The sequence below is a fragment of the Dreissena polymorpha genome, chromosome 8, assembly GCF_020536995.1.
Source record: "Dreissena polymorpha isolate Duluth1 chromosome 8, UMN_Dpol_1.0, whole genome shotgun sequence".
Taxonomy (NCBI): domain Eukaryota; kingdom Metazoa; phylum Mollusca; class Bivalvia; order Myida; family Dreissenidae; genus Dreissena; species Dreissena polymorpha.
Window position 1 is genome coordinate 44,353,087 of NC_068362.1, and position 21,686 is coordinate 44,374,772.

General features: G+C 35.2%; 1 protein-coding gene across 2 annotated transcripts in view; it reads right to left on the reverse strand.

The window, feature by feature from the left end:
* Window positions 1-20,210, reverse strand: part of LOC127841559 (fumarylacetoacetase-like) — a 106,040-nt gene extending 85,830 nt beyond the window's left edge. Inside the window, exons 1-10 of one of the 2 annotated variants that reach the window (XM_052370478.1) lie at window positions 20,073-20,210; window positions 16,496-16,606; window positions 15,987-16,108; window positions 14,993-15,133; window positions 10,928-11,025; window positions 10,281-10,433; window positions 9,244-9,450; window positions 8,120-8,268; window positions 6,763-6,880; window positions 2,526-5,931 (exon numbers count right to left, since the gene is read on the reverse strand). In XM_052370478.1, coding sequence (XP_052226438.1) covers window positions 5,855-5,931; window positions 6,763-6,880; window positions 8,120-8,268; window positions 9,244-9,450; window positions 10,281-10,433; window positions 10,928-11,025; window positions 14,993-15,133; window positions 15,987-16,108; window positions 16,496-16,606; window positions 20,073-20,153 — 1,257 coding nt within the window. In that variant the 5' untranslated portion in view covers window positions 20,154-20,210 and the 3' untranslated portion in view covers window positions 2,526-5,854. Of the gene's footprint in view, window positions 1-2,525; window positions 5,932-6,762; window positions 6,881-8,119; window positions 8,269-9,243; window positions 9,451-10,280; window positions 10,434-10,927; window positions 11,026-14,992; window positions 15,134-15,986; window positions 16,109-16,495; window positions 16,607-20,072 lie in introns of those variants that run through there. The other variant, XM_052370479.1, reaches the window with a different exon arrangement.
* Between the last annotated feature and the right edge of the window lie 1,476 nt (window positions 20,211-21,686).

Below are 21,686 nucleotides of genomic sequence, written 5' to 3' on the forward strand. Positions count from 1 at the left end.
AATTAAATAATTCGATAGTACGATACGAGATAAATTTCATGTCCGGTTAAAATTTTATCATTTCTTATTATTTATGAAAACATGTAACCGCAATTTTTATCATACGTGACCTGTACGAATGATGACCTCAAAAGTCGTTTGTTTTTTATCCGAAAGAGGAAGACTTGCAATTGAGAGTAAAACTTCATTGACAGCCAAACATATTTACCTCCTCATATAAAATTGTTCATAATAATGTAAAACACAGAACAGAAAATTGAATTGGTACTTCAATCTGCAACCTATTCAACCACGAAGAACTAAGCTATTTGCATGTCTCTTTTAAAATCATCAACTCAAAAAGCGAGTCCAAAGCATCTGAACAATAATTGGTTTACTTAAACCCCGTTCAAATTGTCATGCTTTTTTCAGGTTAGAATAGTCAACGACTGATTGTGGATCTGCTGACACCTGAGCTTGCGTATTATATAAAAGTTGCAGGAGAAATAAACAAGAGGGCCTGAAAGGCCCAAAGTCGCTCACCGGAGTTAACAAAATATTATTGGGACAAATCTTCTGACCAAGTTTCATGAAGATCGGAAAATAAATGTGGCCTCTAGAGTATAAACAAGGTTTTAAAACAGCCATATAAGGAAAAATGCCTCGCTGCCTGGCAGCCATGATTTTTAACCAACCAGCATCATTTTTTAAACTCGTCCAAGATATTATCGGGATGAATCTTCTGACCAAGTTTCATGAAGATCGGACAGTAAATGTGGCCTCTAGAGTGTTAACAAGATTTTACTAAAGCTATATAAGGAAAATTGCACCGCCCCTTGGAAGCCATGTTTTTCAAGCAAACATAATAATTTTCGAACTCATCCAAGATATCATTGACACCAATCTTCTGACCAAATTTCATGAAGATTGGACAATAGAGTGTTAACAAGGTTTTACTGAAGCCATATATGGACAAATGCCCCGCCCTATTGCAGCCATGTTTTTCAACCAAGGGCATCATTTTTGAACTCGTCCAAGATATTATTAGGATGAATCTTCTGACCAAGTTTCATGAAGATTGGACAAAAAATGTGGCCTCTAGAGTGTTAACAAGATTTCACTATAGCCATATATAGCCATATAAGGAAAAATGCCCCCCCCCCCTTGGCAGCCATGTTTTTCAAGCAAACGTAACAATTTTCGAACTCATCCATGATATCATAGAGACCAATCTTCTGTTAACAAGACTTTACTATAGCCATTTATAGCGATATATGGAAAAATGCCCTGCCCCTTGGCAGCCCTGTTTTTCAAGCAAAGGTTACCATTTTCAAACTCATCCAAGATATCATTGGGACAAATCTTCTGACCAAGTTTCATGAAGATTGGAAAATAAATGTGTCCTCTAGAGTGTTAACAAGGTTTTACAATAGCCATATAAGGAAAAATGATCCGCCCCCTGGCGGCCATGTTTTTCAACCAACTGGCATCATTTTCGAACTCGTCCAAGATATAAATGGGATGAATCTTCTGATCAAGTTTCATGAAAATTGGACAATAAAATGTGGCCTCTAGAGTGTTAACAAAACTTTACTATAGCTATTTATAGCGATATATGGAAAAATGCCCTGCCCCTTGGCAGCCCTGTTTTTCAAGCAAAGGCTACCATTTTTGAACTCATTCAAGATATCATTGGGACAAATCTTCTGACCAAATTTCATGAAGATTGGACAATAAATGTGGCCTCTAGAGTGTTAACAAGATTTCACTATAGCCATATATAGCCATATAAGGAAAAATGCCCCCCCCCCCTTGGCAGCCATGTTTTTCAAGCAAACGTAACAATTTTCGAACTCATCCATGATATCATAGAGACCAATCTTCTGACCAAATTTCATGAAAATTGGACAATAAATGTGGCCTCTAGAGAGTTAACAAGGAAAATGTTGAAGCCGCACAACGGACGGCGGACAAAAGGCGATCACAAAAGCTTACCATGAGCAAGTTGTGCTCAGGTGAGCTAAATAAAACATATAACGGAATGTGCTTTAGTAAAAAAATAAGTACAACGCAGGTATAACTTTGCTATACTGCAGGTAACAGTTATGAAACATGGTAAATTACCCCAAACAATGACTCCGAACACATGTGAAGTTTCATTGACTACCTGAAATACAAACAATTATGTGGAAAAGATGAACTTTTATCTCAACCAATTATGTATGTTCTAAAAGGGTGCATAATTCTACTAATGCGCATGTCAGAGATATGGAACTTGGTAAGGGGCCTCACACAATGACCCCAAACATGTATGTGAACTTTCAACTAAATACCGTAAGTACAAGCAGTGACCTGAAGATATGGCAACTTAACCTTTATAAGAGTTGGATGCAAACGCCAAACTTTGGGTGATGTATTGAGCAAGGACAATTCAGTTAATTGTCGAGCTATTACAAACTTAACTTACTACAAAATAATACCTCACAAATTTATTAAAATGTTCAAAAGGGCTGTGGTATTTTAAAGCTATGTTGGTAACCCAAAACAACATATTTTAAGCGTTTATTATCATTGATCAATCAGCAATACATTTTCCTGTCTGTAGGAATCAAATTAAAACATCCATAAACTATTTATTTCAAAATTCAAATATATTCTAACAAATAAAGTGTAGAAGATAAAAATAATGCTAAATGTAACCAAAGTGAACAATGAATTGCTTTCATGATGAATTCTAGTGAGTAGTTACTGAAGCAAATAAGGGCTCAAGCTTTTATAAAAGCACCTTTTATAACAATATATGATTTTAATACAATGTAATATGTTACTACATGTAGATAATATAAATATAACAAATATTTTTCTACCGGTATGTTTTTAAAGAACTTCATTTTTTGCAATTTGCAGTCTTAGAAACAATGTCATACACTCACCATATATGCATTACCGCTATATACCAGGGTTATAACTTAAACACACCATGACTACATGAAATAAGGCACTTGTCTTGGTATAATTATTTATGCACCAAGTATGCATGAAGTATTATATAAATAATTTCATTAAAACGACAGTTCATTGTATGAATATCACATTATTCATTTTTACAACCATCATAAAACTGATTTACAAAATAAATACTAGGAAATTGTAGCACTGTGACCAATTCAAACAAGAGATGTCTCCACAGGATGACATGTGCCCCCGATTAACGCTTTGATAAAAGTTATGAGCATTTTTTTAAACCTTAACGCATTTTTCGAAACCTAAATGAAAACCTTAAGTTCAAGGTCAAGGTCAAAGGGGTCAAAATTTGTGTGCGTATGGAAAGGTCTTGTCCCATATACACATGCATAGCAAATATGAAGTTTACATCTGAAGCGACATAGAAGTTATGAGCATTTTTCTAAACCTAAACGCAAAGTGTGACGGACAGACAGACGGACAGACATAAAAAAGCAAAGCACAATCAGCAATCTATTTATTAAAAGCTTTCACTTCACTGGAATGTCAGCAATCTCAATTCTTGGCATTTAAAAAAAGGCAAAAACTATACCTCTTGAAATACAGATAACTAAATACATGAACAAAAGATTGATTAATAAACAGCTGCGCCATGAGCGCATGATACGCCCGTCGTTCGCCAATGAAGTAGTAAGGTAATAAATAACCCTTTGAATCATTTTTTTACTTCAGTTTATTTGTATTTGAATACATGGTTTATTTTATAAGTACATGAGCATGGAGCGCCGTCTCCTTGACATTCATACCATATCTTTTTTTGAGTATATGTATGCATTTCTTTAGAGGATATGGAGTTGAAGTAAACCTGTTATAGATATTTTGACCAATAATAAAAGAGAAATGTAGATGGGTAAGTGGTAGTGTACAATCGGAATAGAAAAAAGCTCACCTTGTTCAATTTTTCAGGGATACTAAAAAAAAAAAAAAAAAATCCATCGAAGGATATTTGAGCTACAGTAGGACATTCAATGAAATCACGAAATTTTGACGAACAAAGTCCCATAACTCTGGAACGACAATTCAGAATTCCGTCAAAAACGAAAGGGGATCAGGGTTTATCAATATTAAGATTGTGTTGAAATTTGAAAAAAATCCATCGAAGGATATTTGAGCTACAGTAGGACATTCAATGAAATCACGAAATTTTGACGAACAAAGTCCCATAACTCTGGAACGACAATTCAGAATTCCGTCAAAAACGAAAGGGGATCAGGGTTTATCAATATTAAGATTGTGTTAAAATTTGAAGAAAATCTGTCAAAGGATATTTGACGTAGCGTACGACATTAACAGACGGACGGACGGACGGACAGACGGACGCGGGGTATACCATAATACGTCCCGTCATAGACGGGCGTATAAAAAGGGTCTGAAAAACAAGGAAGCCCCCTTAATGGACACAGAAACCAGTGTTGTGTGACAGACAAAATGTCAAGTCAACACAGCCTGTAACAATAGCGCCACAGTTGTTGAATGATATGATGATTATATGTTCCAATTTAATTTTGAAATCCCATAATGCACGTCAGAGTTATAGGACGCAAACAAAAAAGTACTTTATGTTATTTCCCTATAAACAAATATACAATGTATAGAAAAGCAGATACTCCAATTGTCAACTGCAGTCTTTGCTTTAAGCTAGCAACATGGTTGTCTTAAGCACGGACATGGCATGGCAAGATGATAATTCATGCACAATTATTTTCAAATCTGATCATCATCAAATCACACAAAATGTCCCCACAAAAACAAACCACACACTCAAACACACAGACAGGAATAACAATATATGCCCTTCCAACATTATCATGAAGGAAGCGCAAAATTGTATGTACACTTCTTGGTTATTAATCATGATGAATCATTTGCAAATTAGAAATAACAAGCATGGAGTAATAAGTTAACAAGGGACAAAATTGTCACAAAACCAGGTTTTCATTGTGAAAAAAAAATCTGATAAAGGGAGAAAACTCAAACTGAACTTTTGAAATGAACAAACAAAATCAACCCCCTTTGTAAGTTTGTTTTTTTTTTAAATCTATTTTTAGTCGTGGCAACCTTGACATTGGAGATATTGACGTGATTCTTTCGTGCGACACACCGTCCCATGATGGTGAACAAATGTGCCAAATGATTTTAAAATCTCACAATGAATGACATAGTTATGGCCAGGACAAGCTCATTTATGGCCATTTTTTACCTTTGAACTCAAAGTGTGACCTTGACCTTGGAGATATCGACGTAATTATTTCGCGCGACACACCGTCCAATGATGGTGAACAAATGTGCCAAATGATTTTAAAATCTGACAATGAACGACATAGTTATGGCCCGGAATAGCTTGTTCCGCCCGCCCGCCAGCCAGCCAGCCAGCCCGCCCGCATTCGCCAATCTAATAACCAGTTTTTTCCTTCCGAAAACCTGGTTAAAAACCAGTATAACATTTGTATGCTCTCAAACTAAAATACTGGTTAACTCACTTTTCGATTATTAACAATTTCAGCTCATCTACATATATTAAATGGACAATTGCCCTTCCATTTTACACATTCAAGTTATTTTTAATTTAATTATGATTATTGACTAGAATTCCTTGATTTCCATAGCATGCAGTACATCTTTCCAAGTAAGTGTAACTGCAACAAAATGTTTAATCTTTTTTGTTTAAATTGAATTGTATTGCCATGATAACATTGTATGCAGAGTTTTAAATTTGTTTTCAAACATAAATTTAAGGCAATAAATTGATATTCTCAATTGATATATATCATTGATAAGTGTATCAAAAAAATATTCTTTATAGACATTTGTCTTGCTTTAACATCCCATGTCTACTGTAGGGTAGGCTCTTCTACAGTGGGTGTGCGGGTAGAACCTTTCCTACACAGGTACCAAACCCTACCCTGTATCCGTCACCTGTACAGAAGCCTGAAAAAGAAAACAAGATACATTACAATTTCAATGCTGAAAGACTGGGAATGGACAGAGAATTAGATGTTATCCACGTCTCTGGACTGGATAAATCAAATTAAAGGTTATGAAATATTACGACCTCTAGAATATTAACACAAGCAAACAATATGATTATATTATGCAAGTAATGTAGGAATCTTAGAGAATTTGCACCACAGGTAATATGCTGGTGGACTTGTAATAATAAGTAGTTCAATTGTTAGTAACGGTTTAATATGCCATCTTTGGCCAAAGAATTGCAGCAATAAGTTTGATAGTATTTAGTGAAGTAATCCACTCATATTAAATCATGCCATTGCTTTGCATTTCTGATTGAGCCTTTCAACACAAAATTGAAATTCATGAATCAGGGGAGGCAACTATAAAAATTTGATGAGCACAACTAGAATTGCTTTCAAATTTAAGACTCACAACAATCTACTAGAAAACATTATCACACTTAATTTTCTCACCCTAATCAAATCAATATTTATTTATTGTCGGTATGATATACAAACATTATAACATAAGCAATGGATAGCTTTTGACCGACAGCGATTACTCTATCTTTTTACCATAGCAGTCGTCCTAAATGTCTCATGGGAGCAACATGAAGTAGATAGCAGAAATTGTAGCATAAAACCAATAGTGGTATTTAATATCAAACATCACAGCACAGCCTACTGATAGACTACAGAATTTCACCCAAAATCTCAAAATATTTTACCCCATTTCTTCACTCAAAAACAATTTGGTGCACATTATACTTGACTGTACATTATACTCTATATATTTCTGTATAGGTACCTGTCATGATGACTTCATCCCCATCTTGTAGAAACTTGCGTGTGAGTCCGTTACCCAGCTCAATAGTCTTGGTTCCTTTCCAGCAGAGTTCCAGCATGCTGCCATAGGAATCCTCAGTCTGTGCACACACAAACAGTACATAGGTTTTTTTTTCAATATAAGTGTACCTGTAATTTACGCTTGATTGGTCATTGCTGGCTCAGGTACTACTTAAATGTACCCTGGGTACTCTTAAGTATACATGTACTTAAGTGTACCCCAGGTATGGAAAATATACTAACGCCTACCTGGCCAATTTAGATTGTACCCGAGTTTTATTCCCACCCAAAATCCGAAGTCGTAAAACGCGCTACGGAATACGAAACAAAATTCTCCTTGAACAAAAACTGCCTAAAAATGCTTTTTTGAGTAGGAGTTAAGATAATATTGAGGCAATTTTACAGAATATTGAGATAACTATTAACATAATTAATTTGAAACAAGAGCACCGCATAACGGGTGCCATGCTTGGCTGGGGATTCAGTTTTGAATAAATGAAAGCTTGTCAGAATGTTGTTTTGTTGTTTTTTTTTAGAGGTCACAGTGACCTTAACCTTTGACCTAGTGACCTAAATATGGGTGTGGCATGTAGAACTCATCAAGGTGCAGCTACATATGAAGTTTCAAAGTTGTAGGTTGAAGCACTTTGATTTTAGAGCCAATGTTCATAACCTTAACAAAATGTTAAGGTTTTAGCACAACGCAAACGGCGGACATTGGACGGTGGACGATGAGCTGGCTATGACAATACCTCGGGTTTTCTCAGAAAAACAGCAGAGCTAAAAATTAGCCGACAACAACCAGTTTAGCATAAGAATTTCGGGGTACATTTCAGTATATTTTCCGTACCCAGGGTACATTTACCAGTAAGTATGCAGTTCCCGGGGTACATTTAAGTAGCACCTGAGCCGACAATGACCAATCAAGCGTAAGTTACAATATTTTCTGCAGTTACAGAAATTGTTTAAAACTAATTTTTAATAAATTTTGTTTGCAAAACTTTTATTTTATTTCATTAAACATAGGGTTTGTTTGCCATTTGGAAAATTCTATATCAGATATAAATGCTAGACATGTACCTGACTGAAATGCATAAATGTAGATAAATAGTGTTACAATTAATATATTAGTTTCCATTCAGAATTTGAGTTAAAACAAGTTAGGAATAACACTCAATTCAGTCTCAAGGAATCGTTTCTGAAACATGAATGGGAAAAAATTATCTATGGGAAACAATTTAAGCGTTTAATAAGCTGTAATGCTAGAAACATTCATGAATATCCTGTCAACTTTCAAACTGAACTGACGATACAGTTACCTCCCCTGAGATGGTTCCTGAGCCCATGAGATCTCCAGGGTTGATGTTGCAGCCAGTGACTGTATGGTGGGCTAGCTGCTGCTTCATCGTCCAGTACATGTGCTTGTAGTTGCTGCGGCAGATGGTGGCAGGGGCTGACAACCCATCACCTGAGGACAGGGTTGATGTGTAATTGTGTGATTACCTCCCTTGTGTAATTAATTTAAAGTTACAGGAAGAATTTGAAGATATCGTTACTTCTTATGAAAAACAGATAACATTTGTTAAATGTGGCAGAACAAAAAAGGAATTTATTTTTTCACTAAAAATATTATAATATTCCATGAATGACCAACACTTTTTTTTTAAGAAAGACAACACATGGCTGTCTGATTAATGCAGTTGTTTGCATTTGTCCCCTAAGCATCTTAGCCTCAGCTAAGTCTTAGGCACTTGGGTCCAAATGCAGCGTCACATGCAAAAGGACCTAATACATGCAAAGAGAGACACTGCAATAAGTATTTTCAAACCTTTTTTAATGTTATATTACATTTAACCGAAACTAATAATCATAATAACAAGAGATGTGTTTGTCAGAAACACAATGCCCCCTAATGGGCCGCTTTTTTTTACCTTTGACCTTGAAGGATGACCTTGACCTTGACCTTTCACCACTCAAAATGTGCAGCTCCATGAGATACACATGCATGCCAAATATGAAGTTGCTATGTTGAATATTTAAAAAGTTATTGCAAAACTTTAATGTAAGGTTAATTTTATTTTTTTTGTTTTATTCACCTTTGACCTTGAAGGATGACCTTGACCTTGACCTTTTACCAATCAAAATGTGCAGCTCCATGAGATACACATGCATGCTCAATATCAAGTTGCTATGTTCAATATTTCAAAAGTTATTCCAAAACTTTAATGTAAGGTTAAAGTTTTGATGACAGAATGACAGAATGACAGAATGACAGACAGACAGGCCAAAAACAATATACCCCCGATCTTTCGATCTGGGGGCATAATAATATCTTGTGTTGAAACAGTTATTTTAAAATAAGAATTTTGACATCTTAAATACCAGAATTAATTCTGATCTTCTAAAAAACATTAGAGAACATTCTGAAGACTCAGACTCCTACATTTAATAGCCACTTCCAAGGCTATATCAAAGTTGTAGTTATCCTCGTGGGTAAGGTAGGGCATAGGTTTGGGATCTTGTGTAGCGTTCGCAACAATGAATGGTTTCAGTGCATCCATGGTAACGACCCAGGGTGACACTGTGGTACCCAGGTTTTTGCCAAGGAAGGGTCCAAGGGGCACATACTCCCACTTCTGTATGTCCCGAGCTGAAGGAGAAACATTCAGAAAATATAAAATAATAATAACACTTATTTTTGTATATTTCTGTATATATGATTGACCCAGAGTTTGTCCGTAAAAATTCTGAGTGAGCTTTACGCAAAATTCTGCATTACTGTTTCAAATATAACAAGAGATGTGTTTATTGCTCCGCTTCGAAATAAAATTTCAATATATCATTTGGCAGATTTTGACATTATCTCCCTATAAGCTTATTACTGTAACTTCCCTTGGATTGTATTTTTTGACTTTTGACCTTGAAGGATGCCCTTGACCTTTCACCACTCAAAATGTGCAGATTCATGAGATATACATGCATGCCAAATATCAAGTTGCTATCTTCAATATTGCAAAAGTTATCAGAAAAATTTAACCTAGGTTTAAGTTTTGGGACAGAATGACAGACAGACAAACCAAACCAGACCAGACCAGACCAGACCAGACCAGACCAGACCAGACCAGACCAGACAGACAGACAGACAGACAGACAGACAGACAGACAGACAGACAGACAGACAGACAGACAGACAGACAGACAGGCCAGTATTTACCTTTATTGTATGAAAACCTTGATAACTTAAGACAATAGATTTTCATTATTCAGGAGCCACCCAAACAATGGCAATATTTTTGCTGTTGTTTTTCCAGAAGTTCAACCTTTTGAAAAATGAGAGGAATTATATTTTTTAAATTCAAAAGGTACATATTGATTCACATACCGGTTATTTTGCAATGGCTTGTAATCTGAAGTTAAGGATAAGTATTTAATCATATTTAGCCACAATGATAAACTGTTAGATGAAAATCCGCATCTTACCTGACCAGTCGTTCATAAGGACCATTCCAAATATGTAATCCTCTGCCTTCTCAATGGGTATGGGCTCCCCCAGTCTTGTAGCAGGGCCCGTAAAGAACGCTGTCTCCAGCTCAAAGTCAAACAGCTTGCATGTGCTGAACACTGGTGGCTTGCCTAGAATACAGCAAGTAATATGCATTAAGTGTCGTCCCATATTCGCCTCAGCAATCCACAAAGGCTTATATGGGACAACACTTAACACCTTAAGTGGATTTACCTTTAGAAGAGACTTCCTATAAACAAAAAATCAATAAAAGTAGAAAGTGTCATCCCTGATAAGCATGTGCAGAATGCAAAGGCTAATCTGGGACAACACTTTACACACATGCATTAACCCTTTACCAAATACGTATTTAGACGCATTTGTTGTCCCTTAGAAAGTTAAATATAACTTAAGACCTATCTTACAAGATTCAAGGTTTTAAGGCTTCATTTCCAACCCCTAGATACCAATGAGCAGCAAACAGCAAAAAACCTGAACAGACTGTAAGTTACTTGCACTGCGAGTTACTCGCAGGCTGTTCTGGTTTTATTCCATTTGCACATAGACATATATTCACTTGGCTTCTAAGTGGGAAAGGGTTAAGCATGATATAGATAAGACTTACTTTCATCAGGACAGATCTGTCCATTAGGTCTCCTGATGGGTGTACCGGAAACGACAACTGAGGAGGACCTGCCATGGTAACCCACTGGGATGTGAGTCCTGAAGTGAGACAGAACCATAGGTAAAATTTGTATCTATGCATTCAATATATCACCTGAAGTGAGACAGAACCATAGGTAAAATATGCAGCCATGCATTCAATACATCACCTGAAGTGAGACAGAACCATAGGTAAAATTTGCATCTATGCATTCAACAATATATCACCTGAAGTGAGACAGAACCATGGGTAAAATATGCATCTATGCATTCAATATATCACCTGACGTGAGACAGAACCATGGGTAAAATATGCATCTATGCATTAAATATATCACCTGACGTGAGACAGAACCATGGGTTAAATATGCATCTATGCATTCAACAATATATCACCTGAAGTGAGACAGAACCATGGGTAAAATATGCATCTATGCATTCAATATATCACCTGAAGTGAGACAGAACCATGGGTTAAATATGCAGCTATGCATTCAATATATCACCTGAGGTGAGACAGAACCATGGGTTAAATATGCATCTATGCATTCAACAATATATCACCTGAAGTGAGACAGAACCATGGGTAAAATATGCATCTATGCATTCAATATATCACCTGAGGTGAGACAGAACCATGGGTTAAATATGCAGCTATGCATTCAATATATCACCTGACGTGAGACAGAACCATGGGTTAAATATGCATCTATGCATTCAATATATCACCTGAAGTGAGACAGAACCATGGGTTAAATATGCATCTATGCATTCAATATATCACCTGAAGTGAGACAGAACCATGGGTTAAATATGCATCTATGCATTCAATATATCACCTGACGTGAGACAGAACCATGGGTTAAATATGTATCTATGCATTCAATATATCACCTGACGTGAGACAGAACCATGGTTTAAATATGCATCTATGCATTCAATATATCACCTGAAGTGAGACAGAACCATGGGTAAAATATGCATCTATGCATTCAATATATCACCTGAAGTGAGACAGAACCATAGGTAAAATTTGCATCTATGCATTCAATATATCACCTGAAGTGAGACAGAACCATGGGTAAAATATGCATCTATGCATTCAATATATCACCTGAAGTGAGACAGAACCATGGGTAAAATATGTATCTATGCATTCAATATATCACCTGACGTGAGACAGAACCATGGGTTAAATATGCAGCTATGCATTCAATATATCACCTGACGTGAGACAGAACCATGGGTTAAATATGCAGCTATGCATTCAATATATCACCTGACGTGAGACAGAACAAAGGGTAAAATATGCAGCTATGCATTCAATATATCACCTGACGTGAGACAGAACCAAGGGTAAAATATGCAGCTATGCATTCAATATATCACCTGAAGTGAGACAGAACCATGGGTAAAATATGCAGCTATGCATTCAATATATCACCTGACGTGAGACAGAACCAAGGGTAAAATATGCAGCTATGCATTCAATTTATCAATCAGTTTCTTTGAATTAGGCTTCAATAGACAATAATGACATAGCCTGAGCCATTCAACTGCAAAACCTGTATTGACCCTTGTGACAATTATGGTAATGTAAGGAAAATCAAACCTCAGTGTCATGATTTTGATAATGGTTCCTATTCCGGTGGTTGTTATAGTACCATAACACTACCAAGCGTTAAATATCAAAGCAACCTTCTGACTGGAAAGATACATACAACAACTAAACATCAGTGCTCCAGCTAGCAATAAATAGAGGGGCGCTGCGCCCCTCTAAAATTTGCCCACTTAAAAAGCGCCCCTCTATTTTTCTGTCAAATGCCCTTTTAATCTCTAAATTCCTGCTTTCAGGCCGTATAAATCACCAGAAACATCGACATGAATACACAGATAACACCCTTACATGACTGCCTGGGGTGTATTAATTCAACACAATGTGAACAAACAAGCCCCAAGGGCATGGTTTGTTATCATATCACTAATTAGCGTTTTGTTGCAGACGATAGTAACATGCTGTGAAAGATTATCTCTGAGGTCACGCTTGGTTAGGCACAATCACACTCGAATGAAATCAAACTCAGCACTATTGATTTTTTTAACTTCTGAAATCTTTGGCTATATTTTGTTTGTTTGCAAAAATAGTGATTTTTAATTCAAAATACCTATTAACATTTGAAAATTAATCATCTTTTTTTAATGCGAATATGCGGATAATTTTTAGTCCGAAATTACGTCATGGAAAACATATTTGTGTTTGGATTTTATTTCTGAACTTTAAAACACTGTCTGTCCTCAGTCATGATGAATTTTATCATGAATAGGGGCAGACAGTTGTTATTTCAAAAAATAAAGAACTTGTTTGGAAGGAGGATTTATCACTCTGAAAGTAAAATGTAATGTTGATATTGTCATATATTTTCGCGACCTAACAAAACTGTGAACGTTGTTGACATTAGTTGAAATAACGTGTTGTGAAATAAATATATCCTATTATTAACAATTACAATGTTTTATTTTAATCTCCAGACTGGATGCTACTTCATGGTGACATTGATCATTGTTGAGACTTTAAATTTGTCAATATAGATTTTTGTTTTAATTCATATTATTATTGTGGACAAACATTGGCTCAAAGTTATTTAAAGCAACGAATTTAAGTACAGTGGTGACAGTCACAACGTTTTTTGACCCAGTGAAACCCCTGAATTTATATCATGTTTTCTTCATTTCATTTTCTTCTAAAAGGCCACTGATGCTGAAACTGGAACCTGAAAGATTAACATGCAGTTCAATGATGATAGGTGATTAAAAAAACATCAAAATCCCCCCCCCCCCCCCACACAAACACCGGAAAGAAATATGATATCTACATATCTCTAATGCGTGAAGTCGGATGCTAGCCCAAGTCGGTTAGGAAATTGGCTACTAAGTTGTTTTCCTTAGCGCCAATGTAGATAGTTATATATTTATTATAATTTCATTACACAAAATGACGAACAGCATACAATTGGTGAAGTCATCCAATGCACTAATGTTTACAATTAAAAAGTGTATAGTATAACCAAATTATATACTTAAGTATATTTATAACCATATGCCCTATTTTCCAAAATTACGTGTAAAATGTGCCGTTTTTGGGGAAGCTCCCCTCTATTTTGAAAAGCTGGCTGGAGCACTGAACATGTAAATACACCAATTATATTTATTTCACTTAAGTAGGTTTTGTCATGCAACTGCTAATTTTTAATTAGCCGCACTATGTGAAAAGCAGGTTTAATGCATGTGTTTAAAGTGTTGTCCCAGATTAGCCTTAGTAAAGAACACTTTCCGGCTAAACTTAATTTTTACTAAGAAGAGATTTTCTTAAAACGAAAAATATCATAAAAGTGGAAAGTGTCATCCCTGATTAGATCTGAGACGACACTTTACGCACATGCATTAAACCCCGTTTTCAAAGAGCTCAATATACATTGAGAACTAGCTGTCAATAACAAACAAGCAAATTTGTTGCATTGATATCCCCCCCAATATGCTTCTGGACACTAAAAAAAAGCATTTTTTAAAGATACAAAGGGCCATAACTCCGTTATTAACAGATGGTGTACAAAGCCATTTGGCGTGCATCATCCTCTTATTGATATACATACCCATGTCAAGTTTCAATGAAATCCGCCAATGCACTTCCAAGGTATGGCTCCGGACACACACAAAAAGCATTTTTTCAAGATACAAAGGGCCATAACTATGTTATTAACAGATGGTGTACAATGCCTTTTGACGTGCATCATTCTCTTATCCATATATATACTCATACCAAGTTTTAATTAAATCCACCAAAGCACTTCCAAGATGTGGCTCCGGACGGACGGACGGATGGATGGAAAGACGGGCGGAAAGACGGACAGACAAAACCAAAACAATATCCCTCCGCCTTTGGCGGGGGATAACAACAAAAACATACATGAGGATCATTACGATTATCATACTCTATATGACTACTTTGTCATTAAGATTCTATGGGTACCAATTGGGCATGAGGGCATTGTCTTTGCCTCGGAACATGACTCCCACATTGTAGGCGTGGTTCTTAGAGGAGTAGAAGTCTGTGTAGTCTCCAATCTTTGCTGGCATGTGCATTGTGGCGGAAGACTGGGGAACAAGGGCCCTTAAAGTACAAAGTAAATCATGGAATATAAATAAGAATATGAATATGAGAATGTAATGTTATTGTTATATCTTAACATCAATGAAAAAAAATGCTGAATGTCATACTTTTAAAACAAGCAAATTGAATATTGTGTGTATAATACAATACGAAGATATACCAGGTATTTGCCCACACTGCAGTCAGTGGTGTTTTAATTACAACATCTTTCAATTTATAAAGTAGGAATTGAAATAAGAGATTTCCTGTGAACCTAGAGAGTGTAGATGTAAGCTGGGGCAAAAACAATTTAAAAGGATGGTGGTCAGGTATGATAGCTTTTTTTTTAACAATTGGCCTCAATTTACCTTCCAGTGGATAACGACAAAACCTTAGGAAGATATTGGATACAACTGATAGAAGCTATTGTAATAGGGTTATTAAGACCAGTGAAATGAAACAGCAAGTACTGAGATGAATTTTGTTTAATATAGATTGCAGAATTGCAAATTTTATGGAATGAAATGTGAATATTGTATTTCTTATGGGATTCTTGAGTTCCGTTCTATTTGTTTCTTAAAGAATGTAAACAGTATTAATACACTTAAGCAATGGAAATAATGCTTGAAATTTTAATAATGTACTGTTATCTGATTTATTTAGTTCAAATTACACTTGATATGTACTGGTACTTAGTTCTGGGCACCTCATTGACTGGGCAACCAAGTACCAAAGATGGTTGCCCATCCAGTCAATCAACCTAGAAAAATAAGTCTATATTCTCTAATCAATTTAATTTTCGAATTTATGTTTAACTTCTGTAAAACAACAAATTATCTACCGGGTAGTAATGTTCATAATAAAATGTTCATACTTTTCTCTGAGGGCATGGTTATCTCGTAGGCCTTGTTCATCTACTGACAGAATTCTCTGCAATGTTTCTCGCGTCTCCTGCCATGCAGGGCGTCCAAGTGCCATAAATGAATTCAAACTTGTCTGAAAATAGTAGATTAAAAGAGAGTCTGAAATCTGTCATGACAAAAAATGTTCAAACATTCTATTCTATTACTCTGCAATCTATATTATAAAGTACATGATGTTGCTTTAATTCTTTAATTCAAATAACTATGCACTGGTAAGCTTAGACATATATTAAAATTAAAAATTTAAGCTGCAGCATGGAAAATGGAAATGCACTTGCATAGTGACCTCCTAGTCTGTGCTCTTCAACACTTTCAGTTTAATGGTATTGTGATTTATCATAAATCTACAGGTGGCTGAATGTGCCATCCAAGACTAACCACTGTAGACCTTACATGCTGATTCCGAACAATGATATAAATTCTGTCATTATAGTAGTATACACAAGTGGGGTTGTGTTACCTCATCGAAGACATGCTGCTGAGTCCTCATAACAGGTCCTTCAAAGAACACTTTGACAGCACCCAAATCCAGAATCTGGTCACCAATAGCAACGCCGATTCTAGGCTTGGGCTGAAAACAATATATAAAATGTGAATGAGTCGGTAACCATTAAGAATAGTTTAAATATAATACTGGCAGACTTACTTAAGCATTACTGAGAAACAAAACCCAGACAAGTGTTATAAAATATATCATGATAAGAATAGATATTTACTTTCCACCACTGCCTAGTCTTTCATTGAAATCAAGTGTTAGGTTTTTTAATGCGTGAAATCAAGACCTAAGTTACTTTATACCATGTGTCTTGTTCTGATTAAAATGGGCATAATACATGTGCGTAAAGTGCCATCCCAGATTAGCCTGTGCAATCCGCACAGGCTAATCAGGGACTACACTTTCCGCTTAAACTTGATTTTCGGTAAGAAGGGACTTCCTTCAAACTAAAAAAAAACATAAAACCAAAAAGTGTCGTCCCTGATTAGCCTGTGCAAATTGCACAGGCTAATCTGGGACTACACTTTACACACAAGCATTAAGCCCAGTTTTCTCAGAACACGACACAAATAATCAGAGTAAGACTTTACTGTTTTTTGCTAAATTATTTTTCTTGTAAATTCTCAGACATACAGGTTTCCTTCTACAATTAATTACTATAACATTTTGTACAGTTTATTTTGCAATGCTATTTGACCAGAATTATGCCCTCAGTGTTTTGTTCTTTTAAACTTGGGGCCAATTTACAGCCCCATTCCCAATGCAAAAAGAATATATTTTTCCCAAATAAGGCTTCAAAATTTCCAATCAAAGATTTCTACCCCTCAAAATTAGTTTTTAGATCTCAACAATTTATTCATGTCCCATCAACCTCTATAAGTTGAACCTTAGAAAATATATACATGTAATATTGAAAACAAGTATTTTCTCAACTTTAAAGTATTTGATAGCAAAAGAACAACTCTAGTTTCCTAATTTTAGTCAAAACACTGCGATATACCCCAATCCAAAGGGACACGGTCCCAAGCCTAAAATGGTAAGAAAACACACTGGCCCCATTTATCTGGTGACACTTCGATCATGTGTTTTTACAACCAGATTAAGAAATGAAAACCTGGGGCAATGTACCATTACATTTGTGTAATGGGGAATTACTATGTATACCGGTAATTGGCAGTGGTTTCACACACAGTTTGACGTGAAAACATATATAAAAGTTGATTAATACCTTACTACAGCGTGCAATAATACAAGCTTTGCTTTCATTCTTTGAAACAAATGATGCTATACATTCCATTTTCGATCATCATTGCAATATTTTGAATGTCTCTTATAGTTACAAACACTTGCATTTTGGCTCTTATTTTTTGGAAACCCCTTTTTTATATTTTTTTATCTGAATTTTCATACAAGATTTTTTTTTAAATATTTTGAAGTGTCCAAAAACTTAAAGAGTAATTATGGTATTGCAAGAATACACTAACAGCATCTATTTATGCAGCGATTTTTTACCTTCTTTATAAAGTACCTCTAAACGGCACTTTCCCAATTATGAAAAAACTACAAATGTCCCAATTGCTGGCCAAAAATTCCAAATTTAAGGTAAAAAAAAAACAAAAACAAAAACAGTTTTTTTTTGAAAATGCAACATTTTGTTAGTTTCCCTGTGCAGCTCTATGGTTTGAACCTAGGTAAATATAATATTGACAGCTTGAAAACACTTAGAATCAATTTTAAAGTATTTGGGAGCATAAAATCAAATACACCAATTTCACAATTTTAGGGTTTCACGACTCGATTTTTCCCAATTTTTAGGTTTTCCGACTCAATTTTTCCCAAACAATGTCAGTTCCAAACAAAAAAATCGCTGATTTATGATACATACTTCCTAGTTATTAAATTCTTATGTTTATTAATAACTCCATTAATTGATTTTCATATATGTAATAAATACTAATGCATTGAAATAACAAAATGCATTTAAGCAAAATATATAATAAATTATTGACTGGCATTGCATCAGACCATTAGGTTACAGTACACTAAATAACCATTTCATGAATGGCTGTACTCTCTAAAAAAATACCATAGTTGACAGGAAGGCATGTTTTACACTTTTCTCTATTATTCGGGTGTTATCTTTCGGAGATAATGATAGGGCATGAATAGGCGTTCACTACTGAATCCCTGAAATATGATAAACTTGAAGACTATAGTAAACCATCGCACTGAAAAAGGTTACATTCCACTAAGAAACGGTCTGAAAAAAATTTGCAAAAACTAACGATTTTGATTTTTGTCAAGTTCTTTCTTGCATTGAACATGACATATCTTTTTTATTGCATAAATCGATTCCGCTTAGAATGGCCTTTCAGAAAAGGTATGGTTATGAGGGTCTCTATGTGCAAAATGTTGCATTTATTTTGGCCTAAAGTTGTCGCTTTCACATTGAATTATATAGGGAAACTATTTAGAATATCCTGACCTAAAGGCAAACAAGGCCCAGTCACAAAGGAGCTGTATTTACAGAAATTCACCATTTTTGGGGCGGGATTTTACGCGTTTGGGCAAGTTTCACGGAGCAACTGCGTTTGTTTCATTAATTTTAGGAGCATAGAGTTTTTAAGACAAAAAAGAGTTTTCAGAGGAAAATAAGAAGAAAAAAACATACAAAATCTCGTCTTGAGCATCTCGGATCCCAACAATTTGTGCTGAAATAACTCATAAACATGTTTTGATGATTGTTTACTTCTTTTTCTACATAGATTGTAACAATATTCCAGTATTATGACCGATTTTTGTTGTTAACGGTTATCTTTTTTACTCCTAAATGCCCTTTATTAATCAAAGCTCCTACCGCGAAAGCCAGATGGCTTACCAGGTTTTATAATAAAATGCATTTTAAAGCATTTCAACGTGAAAGATCGGTCTTAAATTTGGCATGCATATAGAAAATAGATTCATAAGTATCGAGAAATACTTATTTTTCGCAATGTTAACAGTAAACCTTGTCTTATAGGTTACAGTTCACTAAATAACCGTTTCATGAAGTTCTTTCTTGCATTGAACATGACATATCTTTTTTATTGCATAAATCGATTCCGCTTAGAATGGCCTTTAAGAAAAGGTATGGTTATGGGGGTCTCTTTGCGCAAAATGTTGCCTAAAGTTGTTGCTTTCACATTGAATTATATATGGAAACTAGTGTATTCTGACCATTATGATAAATGTTTAAAAATAAAAAAAATAGTGGAGCGTAACCTAAATGTGTGTCTAAGGCTTTAAGTTCATTGGTCAGAACAGAAATATGACCTTGACAATATTTGATACAACTTTTGTAGATTATTTTTTTAGTAAAAATGCTATAACTATAAAAATATGCATATGCAGTACAATCAATCAATGGGTATCAGTGAAGATTAATGTGTATTGCATTTGCAAACATCAAAAAATATTAATGACATATATTTTCGCGAGGCCGCAAAATCTCTTCAGAGACAGCATTACATGAACTTAATAAAGTGATGACAGCTTTACTCACATTGTCTGCAGTAGAAAACACTCCATATGGAAGGTTTTGGATTGGAAAATGACTCTCTGGGCTTACGGGAATGAACGACATTTGTGATGTGTGTTTCACGAGCGTCTTGTTTGTTTACACTAATCGCCCTTTATAACGGTTACACCCCACTTCAACTTGTATTAGTGCACAGCGTCGTCTGAGCACCTGATGCTCGTATACAAAAACACGCATTTTTGATACGTCAACCTATAGTTAAATGTGTATTCTTAAAAATAACAACGAAAACTGCATTTGGATCGGCATTGTTTTGATAAAATACTCAAAGACTTTGCTCCCTGTAGTTACCTGGTTTATGTACAATTGTCTCATAGTATCGGCCCTTCTGATTGGTTGCTAAGATTTGTTATTATGCACGTGCGCTTGTTCTAAAATATGTTACTTTATGTATAAAGAAACAAAAAAACTCTTATTCATGCTGTTCTTTAAATGTTAACATTTTATTAAAAAATAAGCGGCATATAAAACATTTGATAAAGCTACTATTAATCAATAAACAAACTAACATAATTGTGTGTTACGTAATTAAAAATCATAAACATCAATAAACATGAGCTACTCTCCAACGAACACATGGATAACTATCAAATAAATAACAACTTCTAAACATTGAAAAAAAAACATAAACGTTCCAGCACTTGTTGAAGGTTCAACGTTAAAGACAAGATACTATGAGGAGGACCTATATGAGAGTAAAGGATACTTTAATGTGTGAGTGCTTAGGGCGTAAACTAGAAAGTGACTTAAATTTGTCACAAAACAGTTATACGACGTATTCGCGTAACAGAAGTAAATGGATTTCGTGACACTGACGACAAAGACATACATTTCCTATCCGCTCCTCCAACGTTCTTTTGACACAAGATTTGCTTTTATGCAGTTCACACAAGTTTTATCATCTTGAACATTAGTAGCGTCGCTTTTGGACTAGCGCTGCCATTTTCATCTCGCTTTCAGTCAGCACTTAAAAATGCCATGGGAAGAGTAGTTGTAATAATTATTGTTACAACACATTTGAAATAAATCGCGATCATTACACTTTATAGACACAATTACCATCAAGCTAGATCTTTAAATTTGTATGAGTGAAACTGACATTGTTTGAGTTGATTAACCGGAATCTAGAAGGCCCATGTTTTCTCCGCTTAATTGTTGAAACTTTACCCTAATGCTTTTTCATGTGGCATATTTCAATTCGATGTTGTTGTTTGTTTTGGTTGTTTCTTTGACGCATCGTTTAAAGTTAGAAAAGAAAAGCATTGTTATTATCTGATTGTTTCCTGTATTTTCGTTTTAGTATTAATTCATAACCATGATATACCATACTTTTTATCTCAACAAATGTAGTATTTATGTATTTTTTTCTACACCGTCATTACATGTACATCTATGTTTTCTTTTTGGCTACGTACCAATGTATTTGCCAATAAAATTGACTTGACTTGGTTCGACTTATGTAAAGCCATTGCGTCCATTGATATTCGGCGGAATAGGATGAGTTTTATAACGAACTAGAATTTATTTCGAGATTTAGGCCGATTGTCATTTAAGCGGTTTGCGTTTACCGTCTGCGGG